Consider the following 23635-nt stretch of genomic DNA (forward strand, 5'->3'; position numbering starts at 1 on the left):
TGAGAGAGAATAATATTAAGAAAATAGTCCATCAAGATGAAGAAAACAGCTGCAAGTTGGGACTCCAATATTTCAGGACCTTGGAGAGAAGCAGCCACGTAATGCAGTACCGAAAGGCCGGCGACGGGGGGCGCCAGTCAGCAGTAAATCACAAGACTGCAAAAATATTCATCACATTACACATTACCTGAAAAAGAAGTCACAACCGTGAAAACAAACAATCGATCACATTTTTAAAGATCATCTGAAGCTTTATTATTTTTAGGAACATTGTTCACAGTACGTTTATTACCATAAATATTTGCTGACAGTTTGTAGCCAGATCAATTTGATAGAATTTTTTGTGGATGGTGCTAATTTCAGGAAATGAGAGACTTTCAGGTTTTTAAAAAGTGTTTTGTTGCTTTATGCGGCAATTAAAGTGACAAATGGTGCACAGATAACAGATTAGACAAACACTTATAATCAACAAAAACTATTAAAAAAAAAGGGTTTGCTGAGTTTCAACAAAAAAACCCTCAAATGTCCTTTGAACTGACTTTAACACCTCACAGGTAAATAAATATTAACGTTAATATTCGAATAAATATCTTTCTAATGCAAAACTTTAAAGATGTGCAGTTTTCTTACTTTAACTTTCTGCCTTTCAGTCATTAAAATACATAATCGGCCCAAGTATAAAATCTTTGGAAGCATAAAGCAGTTTTTGGATCAAACTTATTTGGTTCCTTGAACAGTGTGCCCAACTCTCAGCAAGAATATAAATGAGCTGAAAATTATTTATTTTAATAGATACGTGTTGCTATAATAACTAATTTAATTTACTATGTGGTTTTGAGAACTACACATTGAACAAAATAACCATAAATATTGAAAACATTGATTTTTCAGGTGGTGCAAACATGAGGAAATTATTATCATTTACTCATAAATAACTGAAACAGTAATTTGTCCCTGAGGTATCTATTAGCATCCAGCAGGGACCAGTATCTCCACCTCTTGGTCATCCTGGTAGATGCTGTTCATGTGCTGGCATTCCTGTTATGCTTTTAGTTGTCCACAGCTGGCTTCAGTCCTGAACCTTCTCTACTGAAACTGCCCCCTTTGCCCCTGATGTTGATGATCTCCATCCTTTGGCGGTAACTGACTAGGGTCGTCTGCAAAGGGAATTGCTGGAGAAATCAAGGACGAAGACACAACAAAGTCAGTTTTTCATGCTTCACTGGCATGTAATCAATATATAACCCATGTTTCCCTCAGAAATATTTATATGAATATTACTACTCTCTAGGTCTGCTGTGCATTCAGGCTTTTTGGTTTCGTAGCCTTTCCTCAGCTCATCACTGTCAGGGACCTGGATCTGAGCTACCTAGGGTCCCTGAGCAGTTATGGACTTGTATTATATTATATGTTTTTTTGGAGTTGATGTCCCTCGTTCTCCCTGCTTGCAGGTATATGTGGGTGTGTGTGTGGATGCAGGTGTATCTGGGAGCACCTGTTTACAGGCACCTTCAGGCCTGGTGGGTGTGCCAGGTGGTTGGCCCCACCTGAAGACCTTCACACACCTGCAGCTGATCAAGCCTCGTCAGAGGAGCTGCTTAAGAGTGTGATGGAGCTCTATCCGACGCTGGATCATTGCGTGACTTCACGTTAATCTCTCGGCCAGTCAGTACGGTTAGTCCGCATTGTGTGTGTCTTACGGCTGCCTCTTTGCTATTTCCGCAGGAGAAGCATGGAGACGAGAGGGCAGCGAGCACGGGGTGCTCAGACACTGAGGAGCGGAGACAAGGAACACTAGCACTGGGAAGAGGACATGTCACGGGAGTCAGGAACGCACTGAGGATTTATTGTTATTGTCCATTCACTGTAAATAAACGCACTGCTTGCATTCAGAGCTCCGCGCCTAGGTCCTCCTTTTCCTCACATCCCCACGGTTGGCCAGCATCAACCGTGACGATCTCATCCAAAATAAGACATGTCTCAGCAGGAAATCTAACTTGAGCTGTGCTGGAGGCAACCTGATGTTCATACATTTGTCTGGTTATTCATAGCAACACTAAAAAAAAAACCCCGATTTTAATAGTCTCACATCCTTCAAAATTTTTTATAAGTTGTTATATCATTAACATTGTGAGAAATTGTGTTGTTGGGAAAAACGAATCAAACAGGAAACACAAATTAAACTGCACAAGAACTTTGAGAGAGTGGACGATTTTCCTCAGGTTCTTTAAAACATTTTGATAGAAACAAAAAAATGCTACGAGTGTGGTGAGGGTGAGTAAAAATGGGACAAGTGAGATGAAAAATGTTGCTCTATGCTGAAGTCCAGCCATAATTCTGTCAAACTGAGGAGTGGACACCAGTACAGGGGTATAAAACCACTCACACATTTAATCATGTGACATTTTGCCCAGTTTAAATATCATTTCTGAAACATAATTAACTTCACTCACGGTTCTGAAACTGCTGCGCTGTGTATCTGGTTAGGAGAATCCCAAAACCCTCAATGAGAGCAAGCAAAATTCCCCCCATCATTGCAGAGCCCATCATTGTTAGAGGTCCACCTGGAGAAAAATGCAATATTCAGCGAGTCACACTAATTATCCCAATGCAGAAACCCAATTCCAAAAAAATTTGGAATTTTGTTTACATTTTACACAGCGTGCCAACTTTTTCAGAATTGGGGCTGTATTTACTGACACAGAGAGACACAGTGGTGTATTGTTTCTTTTGAGCTAATGAGCTCCTTACTGCGTGCTGCTAGGATGGCTCCAGTCAGCGCACCACTGGTTATAGAGTTCCAAGGATCCTCTTTCCCTCTCAGACGAACCAAACCACAGTCAATTGTGGAAAAGAGCCCTCCCCATACAGCAAAGCTACCTGCAACATAAGAAGTAACCAGACTTCAGCTACTTTTATGAAGCTAACTGTACCTAAACAATTTAATCTACACAAAAAATGGTATATTACTAACTAACTGCCATGTGTAACAAAAAACAGGAACTGCTCACCTCCAATCTGTGGAGCTCTAACTCTCACTGCTTTTGCACTCCCTTTCAGCCTGTGTCCAACACCCTGAAATATTAGAGCTCAGTTGAATTCTGCCTTTAACAACCTGACGAGCCAGAGAACAAACAAAAACCTGTGTTTTGAACTCACAGCAGGGGCATTTCGAAAGCCCTTGACCGCCTGGAACACCCCTCCTCCAATTGCACCCATTGTGAAAGCACCTCCACAGTCATCCACTATCCTCCAGGGGCTGCGTTAAGACAGAAACGGATATCTATGTGATAGGAAAACTGACAATGGAGATATATTTGACAACTAACATCAAGTACATATAGGGCTGCTCAATTAATCGAATTTTAATCTCGATTACGATCTGGGTTTTCAACGATCATTAAAAATGACTGAGCCGATTATTAGCACCTCCCTCGTGCTTTACTCTCGCGCTGCTCCGTGTGGCAAATCGAGCGCACCTGTCTGCGTTTCGAACACGCGTCACAACAATTAAGAGGACCCGAGGGAAGCTCGGAAAACTCGGAAAGCTAAGCAGAAGTTATTTGGAGAGGAGAGCATAATGGCTGCTGAAGAAAGAATGCCGTTGGTTGAAAAGAGAGGTAAAACGACTTCAGTGGTGTGGAAACCAATGTTCCCTCTAAGCTGCGCACGTGCGCAATTGCGCACTGTTGGCACGGTCTCTGCGCACAGAAAATTTGCGTTGCGCACAAAAAAAATCTAACCTGAATTGAAATTAAAATTAAAACTTTAACAATTGTGTTTTGCAGTGTTAGTCAGTAAGTGACTGGCTGCTCCCGTATGGGATTAGAACGATGCCACCTTATCCCATAGTCCAGCCAATGATGCGATTCACATTCGTATATACGCAGCCAATCAATGTCGTTGACAGGCTATGACAGCGTCCTTATGTGCCGACACCAAAGCGGCGTGGCTGATGTGGAGTGAAGCCACGTTAATGACAACGTGTACAACCATTGGAGATGTGAGCAGGACAGACGGAACAATTGACGGAAAAAGTGTGGACTTTATACCAGTTTTTAAATTGTGTTGATAGGCCACGTAAAACCAGAGTTATGATAAAAATATATGCAATGTTTGGTTTTCTTCCTGAATACTATCGTTGTTTATATTTACAGCGGGAAGAAACGGTAAAAACGGTGTTTTATAAGGAAAGCGCTCTCCGCCTGTGAGCAAAAACAAAACCAAAAAAAAACCCCACCCTTTCCTATTGGTCGAAAAATGTACCATGTCGACCAATCAAAAAATGATATGGCAACGTGGCATCTAGTTGTTAAGAAACGGGGGAAGTTTTAGGAGTGATGGCGGTGTTCTGAGATGTGAGAGATTTGTGACGTTTAGCGCAAATCTTGTGTAGTTAGTGTGTAGTGTAGTCAATAGTTTTGTTGTGTGTGTCAGAACAATGAGGCGACTGCTGAATGTTACAGGTGTTACAGGAGTGATACATCTCCTGTTGTCAGGCCTGCAGGTGATCTTCTCCTTTATCTCATAGTGGACAGAAATTATATTTTGGAGTGGGACAAATAATTTGTGTGGCATCAAATTTGATGCAGAACAGCTGATTGTTCTGTAAATAGTCTGAAATGTTTATTTAAAAACGCCTTGGCTGCATTAAAAAAAATAAATAGCTGCAAAAAACTTTGTTGTTTGCCAAACTCAGTTACTTTTTTGAAGTAGTAACTATATAATTAATTGCCCAACATTGGTCATTATATACTGTATTTTGCAGACAGAGAGTTACAGGACTCTCTCTCAGACCACAGACTCAGACTCATAATACAAGTCAGAGCTTTATGAAAAAAAAAAAAAAAGAAAGAAAGAAAGTTTTGTTTTCAAAATTGGAGTTCAAGTTATTTTTACTTCCAATAGTGTTAACATACTACACAGGTCATGAACAAGATTTTTTAAATTTTCATTTATAAGTGGGCTAAAGCAGTTAATTAAAAGTAGTCTAACATAAATGTAAATGCTGTAATTTGATTATTTTAATAAACCATGTAACTTGGATGGATTCGATGCTGGCGTGACCACAGTGCACACGTCTGATGTCGCTCACAGTGGTCCAAGGGACCGCTCAGGGAGTTTGTGTGTTCGCTCAGACACATGAAATATTTGAGGGAACATTGGTGGAAACATTATGGGTTCGCGGAGTCAGACGTGGATCAAATATTGTGCAGTATTTTGAAGTTCACTAAACATAGATGTTTACATTTTTCATTTATTTTTAATATTGCAAACATTTGCACTGTAATCAGTATTTGCACACTATTTTATATTATTTTTTGACAATCTTTAAAGCCATTATTCAATACATTGTTATTGTTAAATAAATATCGTCAAATAATCGAGATCTCAATTTCAGTGAAAATAATCGTGATTATCATTTTTGCCATAATCGAGCAGCCCTAAGTACATATACAAAATGCAGAAGTTATCTATCGGGGTCTGGATGAAGCCGAAGACAATATGGGCACAGTTCTGGCCGAGAAATGTATATTACCCTTGGATGAAGAACTAGTTCCTTAAAGCCACACAAATAACTAAATACTCACCTCTGAGTTATGTTTGTGTTATAAAACATATCAAACATCATAAATGAATATGTCAAACAGTAGTGAAAGAACTAATGAGGTGTGGAGAAGGGAAGTGACAATTTAGTATTCTCCTGCCAAAGCCCAGCTGCTTTGAGGTTTGATATGTTGTCCATTCAGAGATGCTATACTGCACACTTCAGTTGTAAGGAGTGGTTATTTGAGTTACTGCTGCCTTCAGTTCAAAGCAGTCTGGCCACTCTCATCTGATCTCTGACATCAACAAGGCTTTTTCAACCATATAACTGTTGCTCACTGGATATTTTCTCTTTTTCACGCTGTTCTCCGTAAAAAGAGAAAATTCTTTTGTGGGGAAAAGGCTGTAGTTAAACAGTTTCGGAAATATTGAAAAGATCGGCCATTCTGGCAAAAACAATCATGTGATGTTCAAAATCAATAAAAATCAGCTGTTTGAATTTCTCCAGCCTGAACTTCAGCAATGCGTCATGACCATGTCCATATGCCTAAATGCACAAAGTTGTTGCCACGTGACAGAATGTAGGTTTACATTAATTAGTAGGTGGACAGGTATGCCTAATGAAGTGGCTGATATCTGGATTCTTTATCCCGTTCCTTTGAGCTCTGTCATTAAAGTTTGGCTTGTAGGGGATCCACCTTGGCTCGAGGTGTGTCTCAACTTGATAAATAAATAAATAAAGCTTCATGTACTGCCTGTTTGGAACCACATTTTGAGATTAATCCACCCTGAACTATTTTTAATTTCTATCCTAACTCCAGTTGTCACTTAAAAACAGCGACATTTTCAGATAAAGGTGACTCTACCAGCTTAGTGTGTGTGCAGAGGGCGCCTCAATATAACATCTTTATCTTTTTTATATGCCTTTAATAAGCAGGCCGCAACAACCACAGAGCCTTTCTGCTCACTCTCACATTAAACCTGAGTATGAAATTAAAAAAAGTCAACACTTGACTCCAACTTAATTAGTTCTAAAATACAAACAAACGCTTAAAATCTAATCTTACCAGGGCTCTCGGGCATACTCCTCCATGTCTGTTTACGTCGTCGTCTTCGTCAAGAGGACGTGATTACGTCATCATTAAGCGCGCCGTGTATGCTGTTTTGGAAAGAGGTATCGTTAGCTTGACGATAAAAAAGGGCCACCTTTTTTTTTAAAAAAGGTAAGAATTTAATTATTTCTTGTTGTTCAGTCTTTTGAAGTAAAGGGTAACGTTTGTGTTTGTGTGGTGTGGATGCTTTTTGGAGACGCATAGTTTTGTTTATTGCGTTAATCTTACATCTGCATCCACGGATGCACCGCAAGCGTGTTAGTTTCTTGTTAAAGGAAACAGTTCGTATTGTACATGGTACAAATAATCACAAAGAAAATATATATATGTATGTGTATATATGTAAATACATATATGCACATACACATAAGACAAGGAGCTAGTAAAGTTTTACCTGGGATTCACGTACGATGGCTATATAACCTAAGAAACTGATTTCTTTATTAGGATTATGGAGTTACTTTAATTTTTATGAGCAGAGGATTACTTTAAATGATGACAGGACACATAACAGTTCAGGAGTTTAGTCATTCTCAGACCTGCCAGGATACATGCTTTAAATTACAATTCAGGAATATCATTGTGATATCGACATCAAAACAGCCAGCAGTAATTTATTGCAGGAAATGATGGTCTACAGATGTGACAAGTCTGCTGCAAAAATGTGGTTCTGGGCAGTGTTAAAGCTGCTTTTGATAGAATTATTACAGTAAAGGCATAATCTCCGCTTATAAGAAGAAATGTCCCAGAAAAAATGGACAAAACAAAATAATAATAATAATAATAAGAAGAAGATGAAGAATAAAAAACAGGTAAATATGGGAACTGTTTCAAAACCAAGTGCTCAGTAAATTGTGAAATGAATGGTGGACCAAAAATATTAAACATAATGATGATAAAAACAATAATTAAAGACTTGCAATTTTGTGTCTAATATATAAAATAGCCCATGAAAGTAATGAAAGGGTTACAAAATGTGCTTATATCAAAGATCACTAAACTATATAATGGTGGTAATCATGTGCATTTTACTTTATGGCCTCATGTGACTCAGTGGTTTGTGTGTAAATGATGAGTTTCTATATGTCCTAATTAATCAAAGGGTACATATTATTGAAAGTAAATGATATGTATTATATTATCTGATTTATGACAGATCTAAGACTATTTTAATACTGTGTAATAATGTGTTATGAGCATTTGTTCTGCAACTGTTATTTTGGTACCCCAAGTGAATTTCAGCCATAATATGAACAGAGTTTCATATGGACTCCGTCTTTCAGGATGCCTTTACCTCCAGCACTGCTGGCCCGATTGGCCAAGAGAGGGATTGTTAAACCAACAGAGCAAGGTAGTGGAACAGATTTCATATTCGGGTCTCTACCCTTCGTGAATTTCTCCTTATGTTTTCTGCTTTTTTTCCATGCCTTTTTAAAAACCTTTTCCCCTTCAATTAATCCAGGGGCAGATGAGGAGATTATTGCTGAAGATTATGATGACAACAATGTAGATTATGAAGCCACCAGAGTGGAGAATCTACCACCAAACTGGTACAAAGTGTTTGACTCTGCTTGGTATGTACACTTGATATACTATAATTTAATATAATAAGAATTTTATACTTTAATTCAAAATGATTGTTATAAACTTCACAATCAGAATGCGCTTATTACTTTTTCTTTGTTTCTCATTTTATTCTTGAGAAGTCCTTGAACACTATAACTACTGTCATGGAGAGCTAAAGTGTATTTTTAAACTGTTAAGTAAGTTTTATTTAATTTTGTGGTTACAATATTAATCGCTAATGTTTTATTTTCCTTACACAGTGGTCTTCCTTATTACTGGAATGTCGAGACAGATATGGTTGCCTGGTTATCCCCAAATGACCCATCTGCAGTAATAACAAAACCTGCCAAGAAAATAAGAGGTATGCTTTTATTCAGCCTCTATGATGTAATGTTTTCAAGAGGCACTAATGATCACAAATTTCAGTTCTGATACAGTTGACGCGTGCTACTTTGCATGTACAACCTCAGAATACAGTTTGCTTTTGACAGATTTCAGCCATGGCTAATCTTGTGATCCTTGCCTTAACTTGTGTTTTTAGTAGAAGGAGGAGATGAAAAAGGCGAGAAGCAAGTTGAGAAACCAGACAGAGACAGGGACAGAGAACGACACAGAGACCGGGATCGGGAAAGGGATCGAGATCGGGAAAGGGAAAGGGACCGGGACAGAGAGCGTGATGATGGGAGGGACAGAGACAGAAGAAAGCAGAGAAGAGATGAGGCAGCACCATACAGTCGAAGCAAAAAAGGTAATGTTTACATCTGATTCATTACATGTTTACACATCAGCGACTTTCACATGATTGAATATTGAACACTTAATATTTTTTACAGGTAGAAAAGATGATGAGATGGACCCCATGGATCCAAGTGCTTACTCTGATGCTCCAAGGTACAGTACAGATGGTCACCTCGATATAAGCTATATACAGGTCGTTCTCTGGTATTCTGATTTTACCAGAATCATTGTGTTGCACTTGTTGAAAAATAGTTATGAGAGACAGACCAAATCAATTCCCATCATGCATTTTTATCTTAGACGTAAGAACTAAACCCTCACACAGCACAGCTACAATTTTTGAGTGTGTCCTCTCAAAATTCAAAATGGTAATCAGCATAGCTGATATCCCTGGTTTAGGGAGCTCACATAAATCTACATTTCATGCAAGGCACAACACCTCAACAAGAGGCAGATTTTATTGCAGTAGCATAATGTTCATAGTGAACTGGATTAGTTTTCCTCCCATTTTCATAAAAGATACTCTTAATATTTGACCAGCTTTTATCACAACTCACTTATTCCCTTAAGCATAAAATAAAGACTTGCAGAAAGGCCTTGTATCCTTATGAGCTCTGAGCCCTCAGAGCGGGAACATGTCTGAACGCTGGGAAGGGGCCATACACTTTATTTTTGTAAACAGCATTTTGACTTGGCATGTCAGAGAAAGCACAGGTATAAAAACAACTTAAAGAATGGCTCCATACTACTTCAGCATGCTAGTTTCATTATCCTTGTATGTGCAGTCAGTCTTATTGTAGCTGTAAATGCAACATACTGTAGCCATTATTAACTAAATTTACCTCACTTGCAGTTTTCCTGCCACCGTGAGCCAAATTGCCTGCTGTGGAAATGTCTATTAAAGATCTACACCTCCAGGGTTTCGGTTAAAAATATTCCTAAGACCAAGCTGAGATTGTCATTGCAATTTGATCAAGGTTGTTTTCTCAGGCCTGAGAAAACCCCTTCTCAGCCACAGAAAACATTGTAGTGCTGATTACAAATGCAGTTAACACAAACGTATTCATTTTTGCAGGGGGTCATGGTCAAGTGGGCTGCCCAAACGTAATGAAGCAAAAACGGGTGCAGACACCACAGCAGCGGGGCCTCTCTTCCAGCAGCGTCCGTACCCGAGTCCAGGAGCTGTTCTTCGGGCTAACGCAGCAAACCAACTACCCAAGGAGTAAAAGCAGATACTACGAAGACAGCAACTTAAAACCCACAACTCTACAGTTGGTCTTCATTATGCTCACATGCTAAACATCATAGTTTGACAGGCTTTTCTTTTCATTGTGAAATGTGTACATGTCAGAAATGAAGGGCTGAACTTTTTGGACAGCTTCTCTATTCATACTCCTGCCGTGTAGAGCATTTGTAAATATGTTTTTATATGACCCAAAGGTTCACTTCTCGTTGTTACTAGACCCATCAGTGAACATGATAATAAACTTGAGACTACTGTGAAAATGATCTGTTGCAGCTTTTTCTCAATTGTTGCATTGCCATATGTATAAGGAAAAAAAAATCTCGACAAGTTTTTATTACAAAATTGCAATCTTTTAAAATCCATAATACTTGAATAATAATTAAAAAAATAAAACAGCTGGGATGAAGTCGATGGAAAAAGGACAGTGAATATTACAGTAAACATCAGAAATCAGTGGTCTGCTGCTGCCCCAACATAGTGACAAATGGAGTCATAGTCCAATGTGAACACTTTATCCTCGTATCTGTCGAGCTGGACCATCGCTCTGCACTTGTTCTTGTCCCGTTGAAGAATACGGCCAACCTGAATCAGGTGGGAATATAGTGATCAGTATTAGCTAATCAGATTTAAACAAATATATATATATATATATATATATATATATAAAAAAAGCAGTGAGGTTACTTTGCTCACCTTTCCCTTGTGCTCACCCAGTACCACCATTACAGAATCATATTCACTTTTTGGGACAATAGTTTCCAGCATGTCCTGCTTCACATCTGCCACAGGAAAAGAAAAAAGAAACGCTGGGTCATTCATTGAAGTATTTCTACAGTAATACCAACTAGGTAGCACTCAGGAGTAGAGCCAGCAGATTCTGACATTTATGTTTGCTAATAACCAATAAGGAAAAAGAATCAAATTAATCCCCAATCTGGGAAGTCTGGTTGCCAGATTTAAATCAGCAGACAGACCTCTCAGGACAACAACCAATGCTTTCACCATAGCCAGCAGATATCTGTGGTAAGAGGTCCTGTTATTATTTTTGCAACAAATACATTTTAAAGAATCTCTTGAAAATGAGATTTTTAATCTCAATGAGATTTTTTACCTGGATAAATAAAGGACAAAATAAAAAAAATAAAGAACAAAAAATGTAAAAATATTATTCTAACTCAAGGTTTTATTTTGGCAATAAAAATAATCAGTAGTCCCTCGCCTTGCTCTTCAACAGAACCATTTACCTGTAAGTAATCTGCAAACAGATTCTTGTCCTGCACCTAAAGATTCTGAACACTTTTATGCTGACATGATTTTAAAGTGACTGATTTGACATGATAGCATTGTGTAAAGTTAGCTGTCGGAAAGCACAACTGCAGCCAGGACAATATGAAGTTAATTTCAAACAAAACACAGAAACAAAACTTATCATGACAGAAAAGATCTGATTATAATCCTAACAGATTAAAACTGTACATATCTCTCAAATTAACTAACTGTAAACAGTATAGAAGACTGGTTATTCTGGAGATTCGGTCGTGCCAAAAGGGATAGTTCAACCATTTTTTTAAAAATCCATATTTGCTTTGCATTGTTGAAAGTTAGCTGCGAGGACCTATACACCTTTATATTTAAATATGCAAAGGTGCAGACCTGGGAGATTTAACCTGAGGGAAAAGAAAATGAGCATTAAGTTAATCTACTGGTCAACAATTATAACTTATTCATCATTATGTGCAAAGAAATGGAGAAAAAGAGATTTAACAAACCTTCAAAAACAAATAAAGCCATACTTTTCCTTCAAATTCTAACAAAAAAAGTCATATCTGTCTATTCCTTAAACACCTCACAATAACAGTGATTAATTTATAGCTTGTTTTATACTATGTACGATATAAATATACTACATAAAAAGCTTTTTTCATGCAAATTATGAGCAGCTAAAAACACCTTAACTTGCTAGATGAATAATGAATTCAACAGAGACAGTGACAGCACACATTTTACACATTTCCTGACAAGCTCCAATTAGGCAACAGAAAACACGAACGCCACAGACTGAGAAAAATAACACTGAGCAAGCCCGAGATCACACTAATAACTCACCGTCTAACAGTCTTCCCTCTTCAGTTCGGCACACACAGGTAGACGGCGTCAGGACATCCTCCACTTGCATCTACACAAAAACGAGACTTATTTTAAGAGCTCTGATGGAAACTGAAGGTTTGCAATTATCACAGTAACATTCTGTGGCTTTTCTGTGAATGCCGATACTTTGGTTTAAAACTAACTACAACTAATGTCTGACTCTCAAAAAAGTGAACACACGTGAAAGATAAAGTAGTTTCTGACATGATACATGATGATAACAAAGCAGTGATTCGTTTATTTCAGCTGCTTGGGATTAAAAGTTTTTTCTATAGAGTGTGAAAACTAAAAAAGGCTATTATAAAGGGCTTTCTAGTGCTGTTATTTTCACATCTAATAAAGCCATCTCTAATGCAAACTGGCACACCGCTAACAATTTAAAGGAAAATCCTGAGTCCCTAACCCTACAATGAGGGTATATCCAGCTTGTTTATGCTGTGAGGGCTATTTTTCTGTCCCTGTTTGGGTTACTGCACTTAATACAAAGTTGTTCTGGGGGATTAACATTTCTACCGCAGTGGGAGTGGGCTCTTCCTGGATGATAATGGCCCCATCACTGGTAAACAAGTAGCCACACTTTGATGTGTCACCAAATCTTAAACCAACTACTCATGTCATATTAGCACTCTCTAAAACCATCATCAAAGCATCAAATGGGAGAATTTCTTTTCACAAGAATGATTTATGGCCTCAGTAGAATTTCAAAGACTTAGAGAGTCAGTGCAAAGTAGGCTTGAGCTGAACTGTAGGGTATTTAGAAATCCTGACAGCAGGATTTTCAATACTGTCACAGAAAAAAAAAAACCAAAACTAGACCATCTATTTCTATAAAGCTATCTATCATGGCATGCTGCCCAGAAACACCACCAGAGGGCAGTCTCTACCAGCAGTGGCAACTGAGCTCAGTGAGCTGTGAACAATAACAACTTGTGTAAATGGAGCAAGTCCTGAAACTCCACCTTATTGATGCAGGTGAGCAAGCTAACAAAACAGAGACCACTTAGTCCTACAAAGTGTGTCGTGTTGTCCCCCAGCCCAGTTTTCTAGATTAAATTACTTCCCAACTAAGTTCATGTCATAAGATGGTGTTTGTTTTATTTTCCACCCATCCATTCTGTGCCATTTATCCTTTTCAGGGTCGCGGGGGGGCTGGAGCCTATCCCAGCTGTCTTACGGCGAGAGGCAGGGTGCTGCCTGGACAGGTCTCCAGTCTGTCGCAAGGCTAACACAATGTTTTATTTTCCTCCTTTCTTATTTATGAATTCCAATAACAAGGAGAATGGAGAAATCAGGAATGCAGTGCCACATAGACTGCAACAGTGAGACGTGCGGGCTGGCTGTATGGCTGTAGTACACTCATGAAATGAATAATTATTTCAATAAATTTGTATTTCTGATGTTATTTAGGAATTGTTTAGTTCGTTATACCGTTTAAGCCTGCTAAATGTCAGAAAAGTTACAAATCCCACCAAAATCTAATGAAGGCACAATGAAGCTGTGGTGGTATGTGATTCCATAACACCTTGGCCTTTCCTTTAATTTTTTTTATCTGCCTGTAGCTTAAACACATTAAAATCTGTTAATTCAAAGCTGTTAATAACGGACATAGAAAGGTGTAATAAAGCTGGAGTACCTTTGAATTGTAGTACCTGCCCCCTTTGAACGCTTTGTCTATAAAGCGAACTTTCAGGTCTCTCTGGAGCCAGGACGGGGGAGCCGGTGGTCGCCTTGCTTCTTTCACTGGAGGCTTATCTCTACAAAACAAACAGCAGATGAACGCATGTAAGCAGAGAACATGCTGTTAAAATTATAAAGTAAGTAAAAAAAACATCAGATAATTCACTTTAAATTGCTCATTAATGAAATATTGCATCTCTTAGTGAAAATGTACCTGTCTTGACTTGATTCTCTGTGTTTCCTCTTCTTCTCGTCTTTTTCTCGATCTCTTTCTGAGGACTTGTGTTTTACTTTGTCGCCGTTACTACTCCTCTCGTTCTCCTCCCGCCTCTGACGCTCTCTCTCTTGATCCTTTCCCTTCTCTTTCTCCCTTTCCTTGTCTTTGTGGGCTTTACTGAGGCGACCTAATTGTTGGGGGAGAAGCAGTATTAGATGGCATTAAAAAAAACACAGACAACAGTACTGGAAGAGTTATTCTTCATGGCCTTTTCATTCTAGGAAAAACACTGCTGGCTAACATAAATACAGGCTGTGGCTAAATCTCTGTTCAGTGAAATGTCACTGAAAAGGATAAGTCTGATTCCCAGAACACTGCATAACAGCAGGATCCCTTAGATATTTGATTAAAAAATAAATCTGTATTATATGTAATTACAATAGCAATACAAGTCTTTTACAAAACAGAATTTTGGTATTTAATGAAATGTCACCATATTTTAAGTGAGATTTCTTCCAATTCGTTATGCAGGAAAAAAATAAAGGTCACTTTTTTAAAAGTCAGAGTTACTCACTGAGATCTTTGCTGTATTTCTCATATTCCTTGCGCTCCACCAGTTTAATGGCATATTGGCTGATCGTCACAACCTTGCTGCCAATAGCCAACTTCACCATGACTCGAGCATTGTCTGGATCAACACCTTCTATCTACCTCAGGCAAAGAAAAATACATAGTCAGAAGTGGGCAGTACAAAACAAATGGCTAACTTTAATTACATTTCTTACAGATTTAACATTAGAACCTGGTGTATGTCTAAGTGTCTGCACGCCTGTACGTGTATGCACCTGTGTGTGATAGCCAAGAACTTTATAACAAATAACTGAACAATATAAACAGCTGCCTCCCACAGTGAGTGGCCACTGGACAGACTCCAGCTCCACACCTTGACTGCAGATGGGAACGGTAGTCCTTTTTCTGCTCTGTGTACCGAAGCATGAACCAGTTCTCCATCTGCTGCTGGTTCTGGTTTGGTGGGGGCTTCTGCTCGAGCTTGCAGCAGATCGACAGAGCTGAACAAGGACTATATCACTACTCTAGTCCAAGATGGTGAAACTGGAGTCCTTTCAACCACGGCACACATGACTAACAAGTGAACCAGTTTTCAAACATCAAGCGCTCAACTCCATTCCAGCCCCTACATGCTGCCACTGTCTGTGCATCTGTATTAGGGTGCACACTACATGACAAGCAGTTCCAAACTGACTAGCCTTTAATCAAATGTGCTGTGCAGCCCTCCTCAATGAGTCTGCAGAAATACCATCTTACTATAACCGCACAAAAATGAGTTCCATGAGATTATTTCATAAATACAACCCATGATTTATACATGGTTTTGTGAAATGTCTCATAATTATTTATTTATTTTTCTATTTTTCTTCATATGATAAAATACAAATATGGTGCTAATGAAAAAGAAGAAAGAGTGTGGGATTTCAGAAAATGAAAAATAGGTGCATGTTATAACAGGTGAAGAAGATCTCAATAATCTGACAGCAGAATAAATTGCCAAAGATGCTCGTTACAAGTCCCTGTCTCCGGTGCAGGAAGGTGAGGAAGACTCAAAGGTTGCTGTTGTATTTCTACCCTACCCCTAATTAGAATCTCTTACATTTGCTATGGAGTGAAAGGGTGTAGGGGGTGGACTTGTTAGCAGACTGAACTTACAAAATAATTGTGAGTAGAGTATCTACAATTAAATCATACACATGTATAGTTAAAATAAATAAATAAAAATACCTAAATGAGTCACTGAATATACTTGGCTATCATGTCTAATGCAGTCCTTGTGTGGGAAATGCTGACTTTGTTCCACACAGATTCTAGATCAACTCTACCTTGCCATAGAGATCTTTATGTGGCCCCGACTGTACCAGCACACAACCCCCGGGACCCATCACTAGCTCCTCCTCCTTTCCCCGCTCCTCGCCTGGCTTTGGGGGACGCTGATGTTTGCTGGGCTCCAGGTCCTTTATTGCCGAACGATCTGCTCCAAGACCCAATCCTTTCGGACGCAGCTGGTGCTCAATTGGCTTCACATCTCTATAGCAGTGAGGCAGGCACAGGAATAAATCAATATACATGAATAGATATGTTCAGGTTGTAAAACAGGCTAAAGATTTAAATGCTTTACTTTTATGTAGGTGAAGAATAATGCACAGTTACTAGTTATTTTTAGTTTTATAGTCTGTGCCACTGTTGTAGGTTAATAAGAAAATCCACAGGAATTAATCAGTTACACAGCAATCATAACAGCTGCCAATTAATTGTTTGCCAGTTGACTTGCTGTTTCAGTATACATTTGAACACCACTGTGTTAAAACGTCAGTGTAGCAGAACTATCAATTTGTTACTTACTGTTTAAAGGTACGTCCAATACCTTCCCCCTTCTTCCAACCCATCCCTTTAAGCATTGCAAGGCCATAAGCCTCAACAGGAACACGCTCATAATCTGCCTCTGTTGACTGACAAATAAATACTGCAAAATTATTTTGGAAATTAAAGCATATTATATTCAAATACAATTCAGATATCACAGTCTGCATTAAAAATTCCCAACAGGCTAAATAAGGTGCTTATGTAATCTTTGACTTATAAAGCACAAAAAAACTGTTTGTTGCAGCTGACAGAGAGAAACAGCTTGTCATGCCGGTCTTACTCAGCCTTTTGGCCACAGGCTGTCAGACTCGGTCCCGGCTGACTCAGAGTCACCAGGCCGCAGCTACAGCAGCAGTAGCCCTGCTCATCTCTCTCCACTGAAGGTCTTCCTCTGAGGGGGCTGGGAGCCCTCGCAGAGGATGCTGCATGAAAATGAGCTCGGGGGCACCGTGAGCAAATTTTCCCTGACTCTCGTGTTTTGCTAGTCACATCCACAGTGACAGAGCAGATATGGGATGACAGTGAGGAGACATGTGAGGCCTTTACATGAAAAGAAACAGAGAGAGACCCAATTGGTTGCCTTTATGTCTCTGGGAGACTCTGATGCTCGCCTGCCACCAAAGTCTTACTGTACTGACAAAGTGTGTGTCGCTGTGTATGTATGCAGGGGTGTCTCCCAGTCCAGAGTCAGCACTTTCCCACACTCAAATTTCAGTCTGAGTCAAAGCAGCCTGTCTACCAGACAGTTTGCACTGTCGGGCTTTTTTATTTGCTCACTGCTTTCTAATAGATTATATTGTAGATTATACACATTTGATACAGTCATAATAGTTTCCCTTTTTTCATTATTTTTAGCATTTCATTCAACATTTTTTTGTTTTGTTTTAAATTCAGTTTATTTTAAAAATGTTCATTTTTAATTATGTTTTTATTGGTTTCAGTGTTAGTTTTGCTTTACTTTATTTGTTTTGTTTTTGTTGTTTTAAAACAATGCAGGGTTAACTGTAAGGGCAATATAATAGGTATAGGATATGGACTCATGTCCATACAGACATCCAAGTGGGGACCAAAATTTCCACAGGTATGTTTTCAGGACTAATTTGACTAATTTAAGACAATTTATATATATATTTTTCAACATGCATGGGCTATATCCCAAAACAAAAAACAGAATTCATTTTGTAAGTACAATATTGTTCCAGTTAATTGTCATATTAGAGTCAAATCTTTTAACTTTTGAGTCAACTAAAGTTTTTTTTTTAACACCTAGTTTAAATTTAATACAAGAGTCATGTATCAGTTCCTTAAACTGTCATTTCTGTGGTATCCTTTCATTTCAGACTTTTCCCTGAGCAAAGTCTGAAATTCAACATCTAACAAGAAGCTGTTTTTTAGGATATATCATCAGGTTTGTCATGTTCAAGCCCTTTAATGCTGTCACAATCAGGTATTAGTTCATTTGTAGTTCCAAATATACTGTGTGGCTACAGACCCGAATGTTTATTTTGATAGTTTTTTTCTTTTTTAAATTCCATACTGCATGTTATTTATGTATTTTTTATTTATTTGCATTTTTATGCATTCATTCCATTTTCACCATTTTTTCTAAATATAAAAATTTGTTTAAATATATTGCAAAAAAGTGCTTTCTAGAAAATTATCATCAAAAGAAATAATGCCATATTTTATACACATTTATTTATTTCATCATTTATTTTCTTAACTGTCATAAGCTGAGAGGTGGGAAACATCCTGAACATAACCTCAACTAAGCTTACACACATCTTTGAAAAGTAGCTAAAATAACCAAGAACACAGAGAACATTGTGAGTAGAGTATCTACAATTGAATCATACACATGTATAGTTAAAATAAATAAATAAAAATACCCATACAATCCCAATTAATTGACAGGTTCAGACCCAGGACCCCTTGGTGTGAGGAAACCATTGTGCTGCCCAAATCACTCTGGAATTTTCACGTTTCTTAGTCAGTACAGTTCAGCTGTAGTAGAAACAGCTGGATATGAATAAAAACAAGCATGTCTAAAAAAGGCTGTTTAATCAAGAGATCTTCTTTCAACTTTTCCCTTTAGGAGTCACCAAAGTAGTTCATCGGACTTCATTCACCCTTTTCTCTGGCATCATCTTCCATCACACAAACCCTTATTCTTGTTCTCTAGTGTGTGCCTTTCTATTGTTTTTGTATATATTCCTCTTGATTGTATATATTTCTCCTGTTTGCCATTTATTCCTGCTGTCTTCTATTTACATTTTATTCCAGCACAGTTGGAGTGGCGCACCCACAAATTCTTTGTACACGTACAATGACAATAAAGGGCTATTCTATTCTATTCTTTACGTGTACATCCATGAACGTGGTCTTCCTCTTCACCTCCTGTATGGCAGCTCCTTAATTAAAATTCAGCCAACGCAACCTATTTTTAACTTTGTCTCCAAAGTGGTCAACCTGAGCTCTCCCTCTGATATACTAATTTCTAATCTTCTTCCTTCTGGCCCCTTACAATGAAACTCTTAACATCTCCAGCTCTGCTTCCTGTCTTTTTGTCAATACCAACATCTCCAAACCATACCTGATAGCAGGTCGCACTACCATCTTGTAAACTTCTACTCTTGCTGCTATGCTTCTGTCAGAAATGACTCCTGACACCCATCTCCACCATGTCTGTACTTTCTCCCTCACCTCTCTTGTGCACTGTCCCTTGCTTTAGATGGCTGACCCCAGGTAGTTAACTCCCTTACCTTTACTACCTCTACTTCTTACAGCATCACTGTTACACTTGTCCCCTCTCATTGACACACTTGTATTCTGTCTTGTTCACGCCTTTGTGACCTCTAGGCTGGATTACTGCAACTCCCTTTATTTCGGTCTTCATTCTGCCCTTCTTCGTTGACTGCAAACTGTCTAAAATGCGGCGGCACGCCTTCTGACCGGAACTGGGAGGTTTGCCTCTATTACCCTTGTTCTAGCTGACCTGCACTGGCTACCCATTAAATACCGCATCCAATTTGAAATACTGCTGCTTACCTTTAAAATTATCAACAGCACAGCCCCGAGCTACCTTATTGAACTCCTTAGATCGTAAATTCCCGCTCGAGCACTAAGATCATCTACTCAGTTACTCCTCGTGCAGCCAAGATCTCGTCTGAAGTCTAGAGGTGACCGTGCGTTTGCCTTGGCTGCACCAGATTTATGGAATAACATTCCTATTGCTATCTGCGCATCTGATTCTATCCAATCATTTAAATCACAATTAAAAACCTATTTATTTAACCTTGCCTTTCCTGCTCGTTAATGCCTGTATCTGATCCCTAGGCTTACTCTATTTTACCTTTTATACGTGTGCTTTTAACATGTTTTACTTGATATACATTTTATGCTATTCCTGTGTATTAGTGACACTGACCTGTTAGAGCAGCGGTCCTCAACCTTTTTTGCGCCACGGACCGGTTTGTGCCCGACAATATTTTCACGGACCGGCCTTTAAGGTGTCGCGGATAAATACAACAAAATAAAACTAGTACCGGTACCGAAAAAAAGAAGATTTATTCATAACACACGTGAAAAGACCTAGGAAAACCGAGTTAACGAAAAAAAAACGATAACAAAATAACGCTAAAAACCGATAAAAACCCTGAAAACCATACATTTCACACCCGAGTCTCACTCTCGCGGCCCGGTACCGGTCCGTGGCCCGGGGGTTGGGGACTGTTGTGTTAGAGTACTTGGTACTTTGTTAAGGTCCTATAATATTTACTAATAGTTAATATTTATAATATTTATGTCTTATTTTCTGTCTTTTATGTGAAGCACTTTGGTATACCGTTGGGTTTTAAATGTGCTCTATAAATAAAGTTGTATTGTATTGTATATGATACTGACTTTCATTCCTGCCTGACGTTACCTGTCATCCTGTCCATCACCATCACAAACACACCTCACCACTATCTCACGGTTCTCATCCATGTCCTGCACCACTCTCACATAGACAAGACATAGTGCAGCTTCTTGTCTATACTTCTAAACTTTGTATAAAAATAAAATTAATATTATACCCTTCAGCAGTGTATATGGACAAGATAATACTGTGAACTGCACAGCAAATAGAATAAAATTTATGTCCTTATGTTGCTCTCCATACTTACAGATTCAGGCCTCAGGTCCACCTTTACTTGGTCTCCATCCTCAAAGCCTTCTGGCACTTTGTTTTGCATTAACAGGGGGATGGAGAGGTTTATGTTTTCTGACTTAGGGCCATTTTGCCACAGATCAAGCTGCCTCCGCGAATCTATGAACGTAAAGAGAAGTTTTAGGCGATTTGTGTTATCTAATGGTACTCACAGCCCTGCTTCTTATTTTAAAATCTGTAATTTTAAAAACATACACAAACCTTCAATGAGCTCCTTAACAGCTTGAGACTCCACAGAGTCATTGTCTTGGGTTGTGTTTTCTGTTTTGCCTCCATTTTCTGAGTTCTGGCCCACTTGGTCCGGCTTGTGCCAGCGGTTCTTCTGGATCAGAGGGATGATGAGCTCCTTGGGTTTCTCACTTGGCTTTGAACTGCACCAAAGTACAAAATTAGAGCGCTGTCAGGCGGGGCCGTTTCAAAATAACACTTTGCGTTGCTAACCGTGTCCATATAACAATTATACATAGTTATTCATTGTCAAAAAGCACAGTAATTACATTGACTAGCTAAGATTAGAAACGTAACCGGTAAATGACATCGAAACGTTATGTTAGCATTAGCATAAAAAGCCGACCTTTGCAGCTCATTTCCATGAATTCCTGTCAGGTAATCTCTGTCATCTTTCTTGGCCTGAGCGTCGCTCGTCAACGGTTTAAATTTACTGGCTGTTTTGGTGAAACCAAACGACACGGCTGCTGGTTTTCTCTCTCCCTGCTGCTCCTCCGAAGACGCTATGGGCTTGGAGGAACCCGCATCTGCTCCGTGCGACGCCATTGTTGTTTGTGAAAAAGAAAAAAATGACATACGCGGAAAGACTTGTGGTAGTTGTAGTTTATTCCCGGCACAAGAACGTTTTCTAGCCAGCTGAAGATTACTACATCTTCCGTCATGCGTCATAATTAAAGGTACAGAGTAGTTTTGACGGCGATGCTGTCCCTGTTTTGTGATTTTCAAAATCCACAGGGAAGAGGGAACAAATTAGACAGGAAGCAAATGTTCACAGTTCACGAATATAGTTTTCATATTTACAGATGAAAAATATATTATAATAACACGTGTCCCTGATAATGCTCAGTGCCATGAAATTGTTTGCGTTTAATTAAAAAACAATAAGGACCGAGTAGTCATTCTAATTTGAAATATTGGGGGAATATTTAGGTAAATTTTAAGAACATATAATATTTCCAGTCGGTATTCTTTAAACTGTAAAGTTTATAAGACTATTTCTGCATTATTTTCATAATTTTACAAGCATTTGAAATCAGTTTTCATTCGTGTTTCGAAAAGCAGTAGCCAGCGGTGTATCCGGGCTCCCATACGTCCCAAAACATACTTGCAACATCCCTGAAGGACAACCTAGATTCTCACCTTCACTAACCTCACATTTTCATATCCTTATTATGATTTTATTACGAAACCACGCTTGCCAGCGCTGGATTAAATAACCTGCAGCGCAATTGTGGCTTAGAAAGTCTCCTGTTTAAATCTTGCTCTCACGCCTTTAACTCGTAAGCGAAAAGTGATGCTGCTGCTGCTGCTACTGCTGCTGCTGCTGCAGGTACAAAGAGACCTAACAGGGGCGGTACTTTTAACTCTTTTATTCCCTCCCCTCCGTGCTCCTTAACTTCTCAAGATAACCTTCTCACTTGCCATTTATGCTTTCACTGTTTCTATCGCTGCAAAAGTCCATTTTAGTTGCACCAGCTGCAGCCTATACCCGCACTTTCAACCGGACAGTAAAGCCTAATCTAATTTTGTCTTTCTCACTTACGCCCCGGGAGCACCGCGCCTGCAGTTCAATGACACCTCTACCCGGTCAAATCGATAGTACCGATGTTGGTCTTTTTGTTAGCTGCTGCAGTTGCATCGATCAAATAACTATGCATCTGTAAACAATTAACCTGGACGATCTCGCAAACAAGGAAGGGAGGATTTGAAGCGAGTAAGGCGGACATGGAGGTAAGTCCAGCCATTATTATTGACACTTTGCACAAGTTAAATATTTGTAACCACGTCTTTCATCCATCCTCCACGCTGGTTTGCCCACAGCAGTGCAGCAGCTGTTACAAATTATGAGCGGCCGCTGTCACATTTGGCCGACAGTGTGTGTGTGTGTGTGTGTTATTTTCCCTCTCTCTCCTCTCCCCTCTCTCCCTCTCTCTCTCTCTAAGATCAGCACAGCTCTCAGAGCATCACTAGTGTCCAAATATATCCCGTCAGCCGCGCACATCGTATCTGACTTTGTCTGGGATACAGTGGCAGCATCTACACATCACTGCATTCCCACACCTTTTTTTAAAAAGATATTATCCACCGGACTGCTGCTGCTACTGTTACTGCCGTTGCTTTTTAACAAAGCAACTCATTTTAATTAAGTATACTGGCTTGTCATTTAACCTCAGTCGGGTCAATGTATATAGACGCGTTCAAACGGATCCTCTTTGAAAGGCTGAACTGCTTGAAGAGGATGTGTGTGTGTCAGCGGCAAGGCAGGTTAGTATTTCCCTAAATATGGGAAATCTGAGAATTTGTTGTGTGTAAGCCAAGTGTGTGTGAGGTGAGATGAGGGGAGAGGTAGAGGGTGGACTGAGAGGAGAGAGTGTGTGTATGCATGTAAACTAGTCAGCCTGCGTGTGTGTGTGAGAGAGAGTGTGAAGAATGTGGGTTTGTGATTAGGGTGGCAGATCTTTTTGGATAACAATGTCAGTTTTGACAGATGTAGCAGCTGTTAATCACGT

The 23635-nt window shown here is 39.1% G+C and overlaps 4 protein-coding genes across 5 annotated transcripts in view; 2 read left to right on the forward strand and 2 right to left on the reverse strand.

Annotated features, from left to right (window-relative positions):
• Nucleotides 1-218: 218 nt before the first annotated feature.
• timm17b (translocase of inner mitochondrial membrane 17 homolog B (yeast)) lies at nucleotides 219-6688 on the reverse strand. Its single transcript, XM_063465111.1, has 6 exons — nucleotides 6615-6688; nucleotides 3160-3259; nucleotides 3012-3075; nucleotides 2752-2880; nucleotides 2454-2564; nucleotides 219-1172 (listed from the first exon to the last, which is right to left on the reverse strand). Exons 1-6 carry the CDS (start codon nucleotides 6638-6640, stop codon nucleotides 1087-1089), a joined length of 516 nt encoding a protein of 171 aa, XP_063321181.1. The 5' UTR covers nucleotides 6641-6688; the 3' UTR covers nucleotides 219-1086.
• On the forward strand, nucleotides 6663-10472 carry pqbp1 (polyglutamine binding protein 1). Of its 2 annotated transcripts, none has more exons than XM_063465108.1 (7): nucleotides 6663-6770; nucleotides 7943-8010; nucleotides 8122-8233; nucleotides 8486-8586; nucleotides 8767-8973; nucleotides 9059-9116; nucleotides 10039-10472. In XM_063465108.1, exons 2-7 carry the CDS (start codon nucleotides 7944-7946, stop codon nucleotides 10187-10189), a joined length of 696 nt encoding a protein of 231 aa, XP_063321178.1. In that variant the 5' UTR covers nucleotides 6663-6770; nucleotide 7943; the 3' UTR covers nucleotides 10190-10472. The 2 variants fall into 2 exon arrangements, with proteins under 2 accessions (XP_063321178.1, XP_063321180.1); XM_063465110.1 differs by having other exon boundaries at nucleotides 8770-8973.
• A 67-nt stretch (nucleotides 10473-10539) lies between these two features.
• On the reverse strand, nucleotides 10540-21671 carry gpkow (G patch domain and KOW motifs). The gene is made up of 11 exons (XM_063465107.1): nucleotides 21472-21671; nucleotides 21099-21268; nucleotides 20854-20996; nucleotides 16667-16773; nucleotides 16147-16351; nucleotides 14826-14958; nucleotides 14249-14438; nucleotides 13991-14111; nucleotides 12316-12385; nucleotides 10903-10988; nucleotides 10540-10791 (listed from the first exon to the last, which is right to left on the reverse strand). Exons 1-11 carry the CDS (start codon nucleotides 21669-21671, stop codon nucleotides 10660-10662), a joined length of 1557 nt encoding a protein of 518 aa, XP_063321177.1. The 3' UTR covers nucleotides 10540-10659.
• A 1452-nt stretch (nucleotides 21672-23123) lies between these two features.
• LOC134619336 (membrane-associated guanylate kinase, WW and PDZ domain-containing protein 1) overlaps nucleotides 23124-23635 on the forward strand; it is a 50330-nt gene continuing 49818 nt past the window's right edge. The window contains exon 1 of the mRNA XM_065469676.1: nucleotides 23124-23390. Coding sequence (XP_065325748.1) covers nucleotides 23308-23390 — 83 coding nt within the window. The 5' untranslated portion in view covers nucleotides 23124-23307. The remainder of the gene's footprint in view (nucleotides 23391-23635) is intronic.

Source organism: Pelmatolapia mariae, linkage group LG20 (genome assembly GCF_036321145.2).
Source record: "Pelmatolapia mariae isolate MD_Pm_ZW linkage group LG20, Pm_UMD_F_2, whole genome shotgun sequence".
NCBI lineage: Eukaryota > Metazoa > Chordata > Actinopteri > Cichliformes > Cichlidae > Pelmatolapia > Pelmatolapia mariae.

Excerpts from the sequence above, each read along its gene's own strand:
- timm17b (XM_063465111.1), bottom strand. The coding sequence starts at position 6,640 with ATGGAGGAGTATGCCCGAGAGCCCTG. Across the intron at positions 3,260-6,614 it reads GAGTATGCCCGAGAGCCCTG|CCCCTGGAGGATAGTGGATG; the intron begins GTAAGATTAGAT and ends GTCTTAACGCAG. Across the intron at positions 3,076-3,159 it reads GCTTTCGAAATGCCCCTGCT|GGTGTTGGACACAGGCTGAA; the intron begins GTGAGTTCAAAA and ends CTAATATTTCAG.
- pqbp1 (XM_063465108.1), top strand. The coding sequence starts at position 7,944 with ATGCCTTTACCTCCAGCACTGCTGGCCCGATTGGCCAAGAGAGGGATT. Across the intron at positions 8,011-8,121 it reads TGTTAAACCAACAGAGCAAG|GGGCAGATGAGGAGATTATT; the intron begins GTAGTGGAACAG and ends CAATTAATCCAG. Across the intron at positions 9,117-10,038 it reads GCTTACTCTGATGCTCCAAG|GGGGTCATGGTCAAGTGGGC; the intron begins GTACAGTACAGA and ends TCATTTTTGCAG.
- gpkow (XM_063465107.1), bottom strand. The coding sequence starts at position 21,671 with ATGGCGTCGCACGGAGCAGATGCGGGTTCCTCCAAGCCCATAGCGTCT. Across the intron at positions 16,352-16,666 it reads ATTGGACGTACCTTTAAACA|AGATGTGAAGCCAATTGAGC; the intron begins GTAAGTAACAAA and ends TCACTGCTATAG. Across the intron at positions 10,792-10,902 it reads TGGGTGAGCACAAGGGAAAG|GTTGGCCGTATTCTTCAACG; the intron begins GTGAGCAAAGTA and ends CACCTGATTCAG.